The sequence below is a fragment of the Oryza sativa genome, chromosome 4 (genome assembly GCF_034140825.1).
Source record: "Oryza sativa Japonica Group chromosome 4, ASM3414082v1".
Classification (NCBI taxonomy): domain Eukaryota; kingdom Viridiplantae; phylum Streptophyta; class Magnoliopsida; order Poales; family Poaceae; genus Oryza; species Oryza sativa.
In genome coordinates, this window is record NC_089038.1 from 22,367,501 (window position 1) to 22,382,800 (window position 15,300).

At 42.6% G+C, this 15,300-nt stretch overlaps 2 protein-coding genes across 2 annotated transcripts; one reads left to right on the forward strand and one right to left on the reverse strand.

Annotated features, from left to right (window-relative positions):
• Positions 1 to 636: 636 nt before the first annotated feature.
• Positions 637 to 3,882, forward strand: LOC107277398 (immune-associated nucleotide-binding protein 9). Its single transcript, XM_015779361.3, has 5 exons — positions 637 to 910; positions 1,404 to 1,678; positions 1,904 to 2,068; positions 2,136 to 2,225; positions 3,508 to 3,882. Exons 1-5 carry the CDS (start codon positions 637 to 639, stop codon positions 3,880 to 3,882), a joined length of 1,179 nt encoding a protein of 392 aa, XP_015634847.1.
• Positions 3,883 to 4,821: 939 nt separating this feature from the next.
• LOC4335932 (protein NRT1/ PTR FAMILY 4.4) lies at positions 4,822 to 10,123 on the reverse strand. Its single transcript, XM_015778196.3, has 5 exons — positions 9,562 to 10,123; positions 9,226 to 9,443; positions 7,571 to 8,032; positions 6,057 to 6,184; positions 4,822 to 5,953 (listed from the first exon to the last, which is right to left on the reverse strand). The coding sequence occupies exons 1-5, from the start codon at positions 9,677 to 9,679 to the stop codon at positions 5,044 to 5,046; spliced, it is 1,836 nt and encodes a 611-aa protein (XP_015633682.1). The 5' UTR covers positions 9,680 to 10,123; the 3' UTR covers positions 4,822 to 5,043.
• Positions 10,124 to 15,300: the final 5,177 nt, after the last annotated feature.

Here is a 15,300-nt window from a genome sequence, read left to right on the forward strand (position 1 = left end):
TCTAGATTTTCGGCCCACCAAGAGGAATACGGAGCGGCAGCAATCCGACGTGAGCAGGTACAATAGCACGCTATAAACCAGCTATAAACATTTTTTAAAAAGATAAAGAAATAGATAGAAAAACAGCGGGCTACATACATATATGTAGCCAGCTACAGCACGGACTCCAAAACGTAATGTATGTATGATAAGTGAGACCAGATATTAATAGTATAGTAAGCAAGTATTGTATGAATTGATTATTACTCCCTCTGTTTCACAATGCAAGTCATTCTAGTATTTCTCACATTCATATTGATGTTAATGAATTATTAACATCAATATGAATGTGAGAAATACTGGAATGACTTGCATTGTGAAATGGAGGAAGTATATTGGCTCGATGATTTGGAGCTAATAATGGGCTATACTGTTAAACTTGCTCGAACAGGTGAAGCGCACCACGCTGCAAATCTCTTCGCCGTTTCGGATTCCACACTCTCCAGCTTCCGAGGCAAATCTCTCTCCGCCGCTTGTATTAATCACGTCCTCCTCCATTCGCCTTCATCTTCCTCGCTTCTCCCAACTCGAAAATTCCCAGTTTCTCTTTCAGTTTCAGCTACTCCGGTGATCTCTCAGCTCTCGATCGATCCCATCATGGGCGGCGGCGGCGGCGAGAATCGCGTCGACAACCACGACGACGACGACGACGACTGGGAGCTGGCCGCCGGCGCCGCGCTCGCCGACGTCACACTCGTTCTCGTCGGGAAGGTCGGCTCCGGGAAGAGCGCGACGGCGAACAGCATCCTTGGAGACGAAGCGTTCGAGTCCAAGTGTTCCTATGCCGGTGTCACGCAAACCTGCCAGAAGAAGAGCACCACGGTTCAGGATGGCTGCTTGATCCGCACTATCAACGTCATTGACACTCCAGGTAAGAAATAACAGTGCAAGATTACTGATGTTGCTATTTTGATGAGTAGTTTTAGGCTGAACCCCTAATATTGCATGATTAATTAAGTATTAACTATTTTTTAAAAAAATAATTAATATGATTTTTTAGAACAACTTTTGTATATAATTTTTTTTAAAGAAATACACAGTTTAATAGTTTGAAAAGTTACCCGCAGAGAATGATAGAGATGAGTTGGGATAACTAGGGGAAAGAACACAGCCTAAATTCATTCTCACTACAGCAGCATGGGCGTATACACTAATCAAGAAATTTATCTAATTAAGGTGCCGGAAGAATGAAATCCCATTTATCTGAAAAAGAAAAATATGTATTTGTTATATTTGCTTAGGTGCAGAGTTCTCTGCTTGTTATGTTGGTAATTGCCCTGCTTTAGTTTTGTGTATGGATAAATTAAGATCAGTGGCATATGGTTTAATTCTGAAGACCTGCTCGTGCTCTCTTGCTCGGATAGGTTTATTCGACATGGACATTAAAGCTGAGGATGTGCGTAGAGAGATCGTCAAGTGTATGGACATGGCCAAAGATGGGATACATGCGATGCTCATGGTTTTTTCAGCAACATCTCGCTTTTCCTGTGAAGATGAGAAGACGATCGAGACTCTGAAATCGTTCTTCGGCGATAAAATCCTTGACCATATGATATTGGTTTTCACACGCGGAGATGAAGTAGGTGGGGAGACCAGTTGGAAAAATATGTTATCTGACAGTGCCCCTACATATCTTCAGGTATACTTCACAATTGTCAAACTGTATCGCTTGTATTGTGTTTTGTATAGTTTGATTTGATGGTAATTTTATCATCCTTAATAATATACCGAGAGATGCCATATTTTCTAGTGTAAAACTAGCTGTCTAGGTAGCTATATGTATTTTCTTTTGATGAGTTCGATGTTTGGGTGCTTGACGGCTTGTGGGTTACATTTGACTATTTGAGCGTGATTTTGTTTACAGGACATTCTCAAGTTGTTTGAAAATAGGGTGGTTCTTTTCGAGAATAAGACCAGTAGTACTCAGGACCGCCAGGCGCAGCGGAAAAAAATGCTTGATGCAGTGGACTTTGTCGTATCAAGCAATCATGGGAAACCATTTTCAAATCAGCTGTTTACTCAGATTCAGGTGAGCTTCTATTAAATTACCATTGATATTTTAATTTCTCTTGTTTGATCTCGTTTCTTTGTTGCAGGAGGTGCATCACAGACAGAAAGATGCCAATTCTGAGGTGTATTCATCAATGCAAGAGACTGACAGTTACATTTCACTCATAACCAAGATGGTAAGGCATTTGTAATGCATATAATATAACAAGTTTTATAAATTCAGGAACATGTAGATGTGATTGTCCACCGAGAACAGAAGAACATTTTTTTAGTAACAGATAGCAATTTTGTGAACTTTGCATATCATTGGTTACGCTAGCTTACTACTCCCTCCAACTACTTTTGATAGTCATATTTTATTTTGACACACAGACCAAGGATAAATAATTTTACTTATCATTCATTTAAGCATGCTACTAGTCATTCCTCGTAAACAAGCGATTCATTAATATTTACATTTCTCAAAGCCCATGTAGCCAATCATGTGTGGAAGAATGGAGAGTCACGCATTAAATTCGAGAAAATCATTAAGATGATAGGTTGTTGGATTGAAATATGCCTATCAAAAACAAAATTTCCAGATTTGGAAATATGATTATCAAAAATAGATGGAGGGAGTACTACATAATACAGATACAGATCATATATTTAATTGGGACTTGGGAAAATATTAAGGGGGCAGTAAATATTATTGTGGGGTTCTATTAATTATAGCGCTATTTTTGTGCTTACGTAATACTCCCTCCATCCAAAAGTCTAAGACATATTTCTTCTCACTAAGATCAAGGAGTAATTAACTCATCCACCATGTGACAAAACAAATAAACTATACACAATCATGCAACCAATAAGTACAAAGAAGGTTTTCTTGGGTTCCGATCAACAATTTAATTTAGCACATAGAATCCACATATAAATCTTAGACTTTTGGAAAAAAAACCAAAAAATAAAATAGGTGTTAGCAGGGGCGGATCCAACGTGAGTGCAGGGGGGACTCGAGTCCCCCCACACCCACAAGACCCATGGATACCCCCCGGAGCACCCCCTTTATTTTTTTTCACCATGAATGATAAACTAAAGGTCCATAAATGTCTGGAGGTTGAAGAAACTGTGTAATTGAGCGCCCCCCCCCCCCCCTCCAAAAAAAAAAATTCCGCCACTGGGTGTTAGACTTTTGGATGGAGTACTAATTCAGTTATTATGAGCTACTATTTTTCTACGGAAAAACAACACGAGATTGTATCTTTTCATTGAATATAACTGTGGAGTTAAAAGAGGGTCAAACGGTTACTACGATTTTGAAAAAGCGGAGTCAAATGAGCAAACGTAAAAAAGTGAGGTCAGTTTAGTAGTTAGTCTTCAAAAGAGGGTCAAATAAGCAATTATCTCATTTTGTTATCAGCTACTATTATTCCTATTGATTAAATACCTGATCTGATTCTGCATATGATTCAATAGGTAGAAGAAAAGCTAAACGGTACAATCCTGAGGATGGAACAACAGCTTCTGAAAGAGCAGGAAGCGAGGCTGGATATACAGAACGAGATGACGAAGGCAATCCTAAGATCAGAAGAGGACATCAGGAGACTGAGGCTGAGCCTAGAGAAGGCTGAACAAGAGAGTAACAATGCTCGAGAGGAAAACAAGAGATTTAGAGAATCGGAGAAGGCTAGTAAAGAACAGGAGAAGCAAACAGAAGCTGAGATTCAGAAGCTTAAAGAGAAGATGGAGAAGGACAGAGAAGAAAGGGAGGAGGAGATTCGCAGGCTTAGAGATGATCTGGAGAAGGAGAGAGAAGAAAGGCAGAAACAAAGCGGTTGCATCATTCTTTAACTCGTCCGATCTTCTGTTGGGAGAGTTCGGCCCTTGGAGCATTGTTGTTAACCGGATGAATTTTGCCTGCTGCTACTGAAGACTTTGAAGTTCCTGTTTGTTGGAAATAAACACGTCATGGTGTATTCCTGGCGTGGTTGAGTCAGTGTGTGTGTGTCGTGCTGCTGCATGTGTGCGTACGTGTGCGTTCTGTTAGTTTGGTTGAGTCGTGATCACGAGTGCATGGCTGCTGCATGGTTGTTTGCATGGCCGTTGCAGTGTTGATCGAGTCGTGGGTGTGCATGGTGTGCGTGGCGTCGGTTCTTGCGGAGGAAGCCGCGTCGTCCGGGCGAGCGTGTGGCTCACGGCGACGTCGAGCGGGTTCTGCGGAACGTGGCGCAATGGCCGGCATGGAGGCTAGCTCCCGGTGTGTCACCGGTCTATAAGAGACCCCTGTACTCCTTCGTTGTTTCTTTGCAAGGTTCAGTGAGTAATAAAGCCAAGATACAGGAGCGATCGGCTCCGCGGCGTTCGTCGCTGTAAAATCCATTGTTCATCGTCTCCCTCACCGGCGTTTGTGTTCGTGAGTGTGAGAGTTTTCCTGGGCTGAGCCAACACTGTTTGATGCATGCTCCGTTTATATGTTGTCGTTCCACTGCAGAGTGTGTGTGTATGTTTTTTTTTAAAAAAAAATTCTTGACGAGATCAAGACGTGAAGACCTGGGCCGAACTCTGAAATTGCCACCCATGAATTGTGCAGTATCTTTCATGCTTCGTTAATCTGAATGAATTTGCGCCTGTTGCATACTGAACATGAAAACTCTGAAATTGTTGGTTTCACTCTCTTTAAAGAGCTGCCGTCTCAAATATTTTTCTTACAAATCTTAATTCATCATTTCACTGCATGCTTAATGGTCAAATTAAGTTTTTCTAAATAGTAGTACTCCTGCTACGTTCGTCTCCAAGGCAAAGCATAATGTATTTCCTATTCCTTATCAAAGTAGAGCCTTATAATTTCAACCTAGCATTACTCATTTTCTTCATTTCTTGCCACTATTCCTCGTGCATGTATACATACATACATACATACATACATACATACATACATACATACATACATTACAGCTATACGCATATACAGTTTTCAGTCGCATAGAATTATAATTCTATGTTTTTTTTTCTTCAGATGATCTCCTTGCCGTTGCCGTCGCCTTCGGCGGCGACCTGAGCGGAGGCGGAGGCGTCGCAGCCGTCGTCGGCGCCGCCGGAGTTGTACCACCTCGCGCAGAGCAGGTAGCAGAAGAAGTTGATCACGCTGAGCACGGCGAGCATCCAGTAGAAGAGGTCCAGCCTGTCCTTGTCCAGGTCGTTGTCGCCGAGCCACCCGCCATGGCCGCCGCCGCCGCGGCTCGCCGTGACACGGTTCACGAGCGACACGAGCACCGAGCTGAGGTAGAAGCCGAAGGCGTAGGAGCAGTAGGTGAGCGCCGTGAGGAAGGACTGCATGCCGGCGCCGCGCGCCTGCTTGTAGAAGAACTCGATGAGCCCCACGGCGGTGAACATCTCCGACACGCCGAACACGAGGAACTGCGGCACGATCCACAGCACGGACATCGCCCGCGGCGGCGCGCCGCCGGCGGACAGGGACAGGTCGCGGCGCCTGTGCTCGACGGTGGCGGCGGCGACCATGGAGAGCGGCACGGTGCAGAGGCCCACGCCGATCCGCTGGAGCGGGGTGATCCCGGACCGCGCCCCTGTGGCGCGCCTCATGAGCGGGACGAGGAGGAGCTCGTACGCCGGGACGAGCGCCAGCAGCATGGCGTAGGGGATGGCCTGCAGCGACGCCGGCGGGATGCGGAACGAGGAGCCGGCGCCGCCGAGCGCGGTGTCCATGGCGCTCCCCTGCTGCACCGAGAACGTCTGCAGCTGCGCCAGCACGGTGTTGAAGACGATGGTGCACGCGAAGATGGGCGCCACGGCGAGGAGCGTCTTGGCCTGCCGCACCTCGGCCGCCGTGCACAGCCGCCACGGGCTCTCCGGCTTCGTGTTCGGCCCCTGCTCCGCCGCCCTGATGCACGCCTTGTCCAAGAACCTGCACACGTTTCCGTCACGGATCAGTCACACGCAGACGCAGCAACGTGCATGGCGCGCGGCACCGCCGCCGCCGGCGCCGGCTGCTGGGACGAGGAGCTCACCTGAACTTGCTGGCGTGGCGGAAGCTGCCGCCGGCGAGGTGCGCCGGCTCGCAAACGCCGGCATTGACGGGATCGGAGGAGCTGGAAGGGCAGATTTGCTTCCTCTTGGTGTAGGCGGCAACAAACACCTACAGGAACAGTATCAGTATTGTCAGGGTTGAAGGTAAACTAACCTGCAAGATTTTTTTTTAAAAAAAATTAAAAATTATATCGAAATGAGAAGATTTTTGAAGATAAAAGCTCTTCAAGAATAAACCATTTTGCAAAAAAAAATCATGGTACTGTTATAATATTTTTGTTTAAAAAATATGGTGTTAATTTGACATGAACAGCAAACACATGATACTGTTCTTACTTGCATAAAGAAAGCTTGTCATATTGAACCCATGCTAAAATAAAGCAACTGCATATATTGATGATTGATCATGTGACAGTTTAAATAATAGGCAGACAGTTCTGTCATCATCGCTAAGGATCAAAAACCATCGCTGCACTGAACTGACAGGCTAACAGTACTTAATTAATCATAAGAACATTTTAAACAGCCTCTCAGACAAAACCTAGCAGATGGCACATCGGTTCATAGTATCTTACTAGATCTGATCGACAAAGCAGATGCAAAAACTATTTTGGCCCATGATCTGGTTTCGAACCACTGAACTGTAGAATATGACAAAACTGACGACCATGATGCATGGCCATGGAGAGCCACTCTGACTCTGAAGAACTCTGAATGGTGACAAAAGGACATCTACCTACTAATTCGAGCTATATCTTATCTAATCACACGGTTGCGACTATAATATAATGCGTGATCATATCAATGATCATGACAGAAAGTTTCATGCAAATGACAAACTGCAGTTTCTTGGAACTCCCACTAACCACTGCCCTTGTTTAACATAATTTGGCGATGGGCACGCCACTAACACAACAGTCCATGCTCTGTCAGTTTTTAGAATGCAGCGAGATTGTACGGTTGCAGGTAAACCACCTCGCCTATAGCTATTTAACTTAATCATGTTGCTAAGATAATTGGACAACCATGTCTGAAAACATTTGGCTCCTGTGGGCTAGTGAGGCAGTGAGCAACCTAGTTCAGTAGCTGACAATCTGACAAGAATCTTATCAACTGTTCGACCTTAAAAATCAACTTGGTAACGAATATGCAGTTTTTTTTAATGCAAATACATATCTCGGCTGTAACAAAATTCAAACGAGAGCATCTTGATCTTTTCGGTTATTCGGTTATTTTACGGTTTCAGAATGGTATCATCCTATCATTACTTTTTCTTTTAAAGATGACGGAAGAATATTGCAGCCGGCCTCTGCATCATCATTAGATGCTCACAGTCAACGAGATTATGTAAATATAAATATATTAGTACTATGTTTTTTTCAAACACTTCAAACTGAAACTAAAGCCATATTAATCTTTTAGCTCATTGTTGTTTCAAATTAAGGTTTCAGAATTAATGGTATTATAAAAGTGTGTTAATTACTTATTTTCCTACCCTTGCAATGGGCGTGAAGATGCTGCCCTGAGGAGGCTTGTTCCGGTAGAAGGCGGCGCCGGAGACGAGGCTGACGAGCCCGGCCGCCATGGCGGCGGCGGAGATGCCGAACCCGACGTCCATCCCGGAGTGCGTCTGCACCCAGACCAGCGCCGTCAGCGCGACGAGCTCGCCGGCGCAGAAGCTGAAGTAGGCCGAATTGAAGTAGGTCGAGAGCCTCTTGGCATTGTCCGCCGCGGCGGCGCCGCCGCCGCCGGCCGCGGCCGCGAACTGGTCGGCGCCGTGCGCGATCATGTTGGGCTTGAGGCAGCCGCTGCCGAGCGCCACGAGGTAGAGCGCGGCGAAGAAGATGCTCGCCTTGATGCCCCTTGCCTGCTCGCAGCCGCCGTCCGTGGCCGCCATGTTGCACGGCGGCGGCTTCAGCTGCGGCAGGTGAGCTTGCACCGACAGAAGTATGAAACCCTGCATATACCCCAAAAAAACAGAGTAGTTTTTTAAAAAATCATTCGCAAATAGTGGCGGATCTAGAAAATCGATTTGTTGGTGTCATAACATGTCTATCGGTATCATAGTATACTAATTATGTTTAGATCATAGTGTTATAATATATGGATAAGCAGTTTTGCTATAGTTTTTGTGTAAAGTCGTCGGTGTCGCTTGACACCAGCCCTAGTTCTGTAGATCTCACAAAGTTGTTGTTAACTCTGAACCTGCAATCAAATATGTGCATTTGTTTCCTCCTCATTTGTGAAGGAAATATGATTCAAATGCTATTAGGATTCTTGAAGATAAACCATGATATATGGTCAGAAAATACTACTATTTTTAGGTGAATTACACAAGTTGTAGGAACACTACAAAAAGTGGCTAATGTGTCCAGTACTTAGTACAGGTAGTACAGCTCTGTCTGGGCCAGTTGTTTTCCCTGTAGCAAATGTGATGCTCGTCCTGCAGCTCTATCAGTTTGCTTTACGTTAAAAGAGATAAGAAAGAGCAATTTGCTCTGCGAATTGCGAGCCGCGTGTACCGTAGCAGCCGTGTCATCGTTGAATTCAACCTGGTCCCGAAAACATTTAAGCAATCGGGAACAAAATCCCTGGTCCATGCATGGTGATTGGCACCTTTTTTTTTCAGGCCCATCCATCCATGTTCATCGCCTCTCTCTCTCTCTCTTTACGTGAAAACAACGGTCAACAACAACAAAAAAAAGTAACTGTGCATTCCATAATTCCATTTCCTTTCTCGGTGCAGCACGCACAAAACCATCATCGATCAATGTCTCATGTTTAAACAGATTGTCCGTCTTTTCTTATCAGCTTAAATTATTTAAAAAAAATTCTAAGGACAAACAGTTTGATTGCATGCATGAGATCCTCAACCCTCTCAGCTCCAGAACAGAACACGATCGAATTATCCGTCTTTCCTCGTCAGCTAAAAACATTTTTTTTCTTCTAACAACGGATTGTTTGGTTGCATGTACGAGACTCAATATATAGAGTTAGTTTGTAGCGGTAGCTTCTCGCATAATCATAAACTCTACCAAACAGTCTAGCTTTTTGTTTAAATTTTGAGAAACTGTAGTTATAGAATCTAAGAAATGAACTGAATACATTGGGAAGGATTGAGGAGGTGAATGGGTGTATGTATGTATGTACCGAGAGCTCGACGAAGCCGAAGATGAGCATGGTCCAGAAGCAGCCGAGGTAGGAGTCGGAGAGGAATCCGCCGAGGAGGGAGAGTAGGAAGATGGTGCCGACGAAGTTGGTCACCACGTTGGCCGCCTGCGACAGCGGGAAGTGCATCTCCCCGAACACGTACGTTATCAGGTTGTTCCCCACCGCCGCGATCGCCATGATCTCGAACGCCTGGATCCCTGCGTGCAGCACACATTCGCCGAATCAAACCCCACATCATCCATTGTCCACCACGCACTGGCCATGATCAACCAATATTGGTCCCTAGCTCAACTGCTCAAGCACAGGAGCACTCACCTAGCACGAAGACGGCGGCGCGCATGCCGCCGTGGCGGCGCGGCTCGCACGGCCGGCCGCGCCAGTCGACGGCGGCATCCGGCGGCGGCGACGACGACGCGCAGCTCTCCACATCCATTGCCGCGAACGCGCACAAGAATTGCACGTCAATAGCTCTCTAAGCCTCTCTACCTCTGTCTCTCTGCTTTCTTGTTGCTGTCTGTCTAGCTTAGGTGTGGTATATGGCAAGTTGCGACCTGTGAGCTGGAGGCTTTATTTATAGGCTGCTGCTGATGCTGAATCCGATCGTGATTATCCCAGCAATTAATTAAGCCCCTTTAATTAATTCTGCTACATGATGAGCAGCAGCAGCAGCACAGATCGCTTCTGCTCTTGTGAATGAACTGCCGAAAGGAGCAGCAAGCAAGCGAAGCTAGCAAAGAAAGATAGTGCGGCTGGGCCTACCCTCCATGTCGTCTCGTCGACTACTCTCTCTCTCTCGCTGCCTTTTCATATCGGAATTTCGAGGTCGATCCATCCATGGTGCTGACTAGTGACCACTCGTGTTAGTTGGGAGGAGAGAGGGTGAAAAGACGTATGGATCGATCGATGGACATGCATCATGCATGCAGATGATAAGCAATTCGGAGGGAAAGAAAAAAACGCATGGCCTGGAATTATTGGTGATTTGTTTAGGTGTTTCCTGTGCAATCGGTGTTGACAAAAATCGGTCAAACTGTTTGGGCAGAGGCGCCTGTTTTCGTGTGATGTTTATGTAAAGTTTGTAAACTGGAGCAGAAAAGGTGTGAAGACTTTCAGGTATAACAAATAGGAGTATTAATTGTTATCTGAGCAAGTAGGCTGAAGGAGGAAAAGGTTCAGATAAAAGAGTTTTGTTTTCTGACCAGGAATTTTTTGACGATGGTCTCTGTAAACGGTGAATTATCGAGTTTTTTTATCATCCATGAGTGGTGTTTAACAGCTTGAACCATCGCAACACGGCAAGTAATCTAATAAGCTAACCTCCCACACCTAAAAAGTCAATACATACTGAAAACTAGTGGAATGCGTTTACTACCTCTCCTCCTTTCAGGCATTTGACAGCGACACCAACTAAGCAAAAAACGAGAGTTAATTAGCTCCTCCAAATTGATAGAAATTCTTTCTTGATAGACCTAACAACTCTAGCGACCTAGAGTAACTATCCTAGTGGCTAGCAGGAATGTCAACGAAATGAGAGGGCCATTGCTGCTGCAACGCAAATATGCAGTCCGCATATCAGTAGCAGCTAGCCACAAACATTTTGCATGCCAATTTTGTATAATGATAACAAAATTCAGGTATCTTTTGATATGTTTAGAGATTTGATATCTGATATATATGGTGGAGAGACCTAACAGGAAGATGGATGGTTAACCACTAATCTTGTAGCTAGCTAGGTTTGCTAGATGCCCATATATGCTGAGATGAGATGCCTCCTGATTCTCTGTATGTGCTGTGCCTGTGCTGCTGCTCAAAAAGGCGGCAGCTTTGCACGGCAAATCTTGCAGGGCATGGTGAGAGAGCCCAGTTGCATGCTCAGTGAATGAGTTAAATATATTGTTGTTACGAATTATCTACTTGATTATAGAGATAAATTAAATGTTTCAATAAATAACTTGAAACAAGTGCTCTAAGTAAGACAATAGAACAATTCTTCTGAAAATGTAACTTTCGAAGCATGAAACAAATAATCTGAAAAGAACAAAGTGTTAGCAGTACAAAAATCATTTCGTGGCACACTTTATTAGTATTCCCCAAGTTGCTGAAAAGTTCATGTGCTTTTATTGTCCTCACTCCCCCGGCAAATTAAGATCAGAAGGCATAGATTCCGCCATCACGTGCTCGCGCTAGTGATTCTCCTTACAAACATCGCGTAAAAAAATGCCAAATCTAGAACGGTTCTCATATCAACTATGGGTAAGCGGCAAAGATGCGGAACATGATAGCTCAGATCAGCTGTTAATTACTATTCTATACTTGATTAATGATTGTGAAAATCTGAAGATGGTTGTAGTACAGATAGTCGGCACACCATACATATTCAAGTATAAACTCGGTCTACAGAGATTTGTCACTGTTTTTCTCAATGTGTCTATTTTAGACTTGGAATTTTGAATTTTCTAGGATAATATAAATACTGTAACAATATTAATATCTCCATTTTAAAATATATATAATATTATTGACATTTTAACATGACATTGGAGCTTTAGTTTTATATAAAAAACTAAATTAGGTTTTTTTTACTTACTTTATTATTACGGATAATTTAGGCATAACTTATATTTTTATATTTACACTACTTTTTTAATAAAATAAGTGGCATGTCATGTCCAAAAGTTAACAGTATTATATATTGTGTTATATATTTACAAATATGGGAGTAGCACAAATCCCTCCTAGGGAATGAGAGGAGTTCCGAAGAAAAGAAACATCCACCGCGGACAATCTGGTCGTTTCAAGCCGTGTAGCCCCGAGGTTTACTGTTTCTGTATACGCTGAATTCTTACCAGCCACTCCCTCTGTCTCAAAATATAAGAGATTTTGGGTAGATGTGACACATTCTAGTATTATGAATCTGGTTAAGGGTGTGTTAAGTTCACGCCAAAATTAGAAGTTTGGTTGAAATTGGAACAATGTAACGGAAAAGTTAGAAGTTTATGTGTGTAGGAAAGTTTTGATGTGATGAAAAAGTTGAAAGTTTGAAGAAAAAGTTTGGAACTAAAAAGGCTAAGAAACATATCCAGATTTGTAGTACTAGGATATGTCACATCCACCCAAAATCACTTATATTATGAGACGGAGGGAATATATATACGTGATACCTTTAGCAGGTTGCACTTGTTAATTGTGTGCTACGTGCTCCATCCGTTTTAGATTATAAATCGTTTTGATTTTAATCAAAGTTTAACTACTTTAAATTTAACTAATTTTATAAATAAATATAGTAATATTTATAAAACCAAATTAGTTTCATTAAATCTATAATTGAATATAATTTATAATATATTTTAAAAATATTACTATTTTTTCTATAAATTTGATTAATTTAAAGTAGTTTAACTTTTAGCTAAAATTAAAATGACTTGTAATTTAAAACGGTGGGAGTACTACGCGTACCCCGCTCCACTCTCAACATACCCAGGACAGGACAGGAGCTCCTGTGCGGTTCGTACCTAACACGCCTGAAACGCGTGTCATCTGAACGCGACCTGATGAAGCTAGCTAGCCGGCAGAGAACACGGCCGATCAATAGTCCAAGACACATCATCTCATCTCCGAATAATCCTCCGAGCGGCGATATGATCTGCAGGTAGCTAGCCTTGAGTGATCTCCGATTAATCAAGGGCACCCTGTGTCCTGTGACGATCGATCCGGCCAAAAGAGAAGACACGGACCAAATCTTCGGAAAAAAAGTGGCGCGCCGCCGCTAGCTCCGCCCCGAGATCTCATCAGAATCGGGAGAAATTCGTGTAGGGGGCCGGCCGGGCGCCGATCGATCGTGTCATCCGTGTGTGGGTGCATGCATATGCACGATACCGGATGACGACGATGATGGATGAGAGAGACGAAGGAATTTCCCCATGTTGTGTGTGGGGTGGTGTACCGATGTAATTAGCAGTGTTTAGCTCCCTTTAAACTTCTAATCTTTCTGTCACATCAAATATTTGGACATATATATGAAACATTAAATATATAGAAAAAAAATAATTGCACAGTTTCCATGTAAATTACGAGACGAATCTTTTGAGCCTAATTATGCTATGATTTGACAATGTGATGCTACAGTTAATAATAGATTAATTAGGCTTAATAAATTCGTCTCGCAGTTTATAGGAGTAATCTGTAATTTGGCTACGTTTAATAATTTAAATGTGTGTCCGTATACTTAAAAAAATTTTGGCACAGGAACTAGGTTTAAAAAAAAAAGATCAATCTAGTATAATGAATCTGAATACGAGTATGTTTATATTCATTATACTATAAAATATTTATCTAATACTAGGTTGATTATTTTTTCTGTGACGGGGGAGAATGTGCCGTCGTGCAGATAGCTGCTTAGCTGAAAAGCGGGGTGGCTTTGTGGGATGGAACTGCTCGAACAAATGGGGGTGTGGATGAGGGAGGATCGAGGACCTTTCCATCGGAGTTGGGCCATTGTTAGAGCCAGCCAACAGTGGAATGTTTTTTTTGTTCATAGCTTTTCTTTTTTTTGCTCTCTGATTTTTCTGAGGATGCTGATGAGCATGTGACTATTTGGTGACTGCTCAGTGTTGCGCTGTTGCGTTGCCATTGGATGGGGCAAACCTGGCCTGCTGTTGCCTGTCCCTGTAGTGGAACTGTACAAGAGAAATGTAGACTGCAGCAAATTTTGCACGGACATGTCATTTTGACCATATATAGACCTCCCGACCGAACTCGATGGGATCCTTTTAAAAAAAAAATGATGCTTGGTTGCCTAAAAAAAATTGGGTTGTGTTTAGTTCCTTCTAAAATTAAAAGTTTGGGTTAAAATTGGTACGATGTGACTGAAAAGTTGTGTGTGTATGACATATTGATGTGATGAAAAAAGTTGAAAGTTTGGATCCAAAGTTTGAATCTAAACACAGCCTTGATGCTTGGATATGTAACGTTACCCCAAATATCTGTTCGTAACTTGGGGTTTGCCAGTTGCCAGTAATATGTTTGGCAAGCGGTGAAATGGAATAGGCATACATGTTGTAAATTAAACTAATCATATTTGAATGGGTGTACGTGACTTAATTTTGTTAATTTGGCTTTGCCGGAATATTTCTTTAGAAAAAAAACCTCGTAAGCTATAGCATGTCTTATTCATGTGTTTCTATTGATTATTTCCGATCTACGATGTCGCGTTAGAGGAGAACCAAATATTGTGTTTAATATGTTTATTATTGGAGTCACACTTTTGAAGTCGATCGTCAAGGACTTTTTTTACCCCAGACTGTTACAGAGGCAGATGTCACTATGTTAATAGGCTTCATAGTTAATGAGCTCTTTTTTTTCCTTCATGTTCATGTGTTGCTTAATTATTTCATCTCAGAGGAGTTTTACGCTTTATTAAATTTGCATATTTCATCTCAAAGGGTTTTGTTCCTTATTGAGAATATCTATTTTAACTAAAGCTGTGTAGTTTTGTACATACTTAGATGCAGAGGCCAGGAATTTAATCATCTTATTTTGTTTTAGAAAATAACTTGGAGGCATGATCAAGCTTAGAATTAAAAGGTGGAGTATTGTCTTAGGTTTGTTTACATTATATAGTACCATGTTCAGGTTTCAGGCTTGAATCCATTATTGCCCATGCCCATGAGACATCGGGCAGAGCCAAGCTGGGCGGTGCATGATCAATTAACTATGTTAATTAATTAATTTGAAGTCGAGCTTCACGTGGTAAAATTTTAAACTACAATCCTACGATATTTGCTCTTTATAATATTGGTCAGTGTGGCAGAACACACATCGGAGTTTGGAGAATTGAGATCAAATCTACTCCACTATCCACAAATAGAAGTATTCATGGCGTTTAAAATGTGTCCACGTGCTACCTCTGTTCCAAAATAAATGTTGTCGTGGATATCTGTGTGTCCAATGTTTGACCATCTATCTTATTTGATTTTTTTTTTAAAAAAATAGTAAGACACTATTCATATTTTATCATTTAATAACAATAAATACTAATCATAAAAAAATTTAAAT

Excerpts from the sequence above, each read along its gene's own strand:
- LOC107277398 (XM_015779361.3), top strand. The coding sequence starts at position 637 with ATGGGCGGCGGCGGCGGCGAGAATCGCGTCGACAACCACGACGACGAC. Across the intron at positions 911-1,403 it reads CAACGTCATTGACACTCCAG|GTTTATTCGACATGGACATT; the intron begins GTAAGAAATAAC and ends TTGCTCGGATAG. Across the intron at positions 2,069-2,135 it reads AGCTGTTTACTCAGATTCAG|GAGGTGCATCACAGACAGAA; the intron begins GTGAGCTTCTAT and ends TCTTTGTTGCAG.
- LOC4335932 (XM_015778196.3), bottom strand. The coding sequence starts at position 9,679 with ATGGATGTGGAGAGCTGCGCGTCGTCGTCGCCGCCGCCGGATGCCGCC. Across the intron at positions 9,444-9,561 it reads CGCCGCCGTCTTCGTGCTAG|GGATCCAGGCGTTCGAGATC; the intron begins GTGAGTGCTCCT and ends TGCTGCACGCAG. Across the intron at positions 6,185-7,570 it reads TCTTCACGCCCATTGCAAGG|GTGTTTGTTGCCGCCTACAC; the intron begins GTAGGAAAATAA and ends CTGTTCCTGTAG.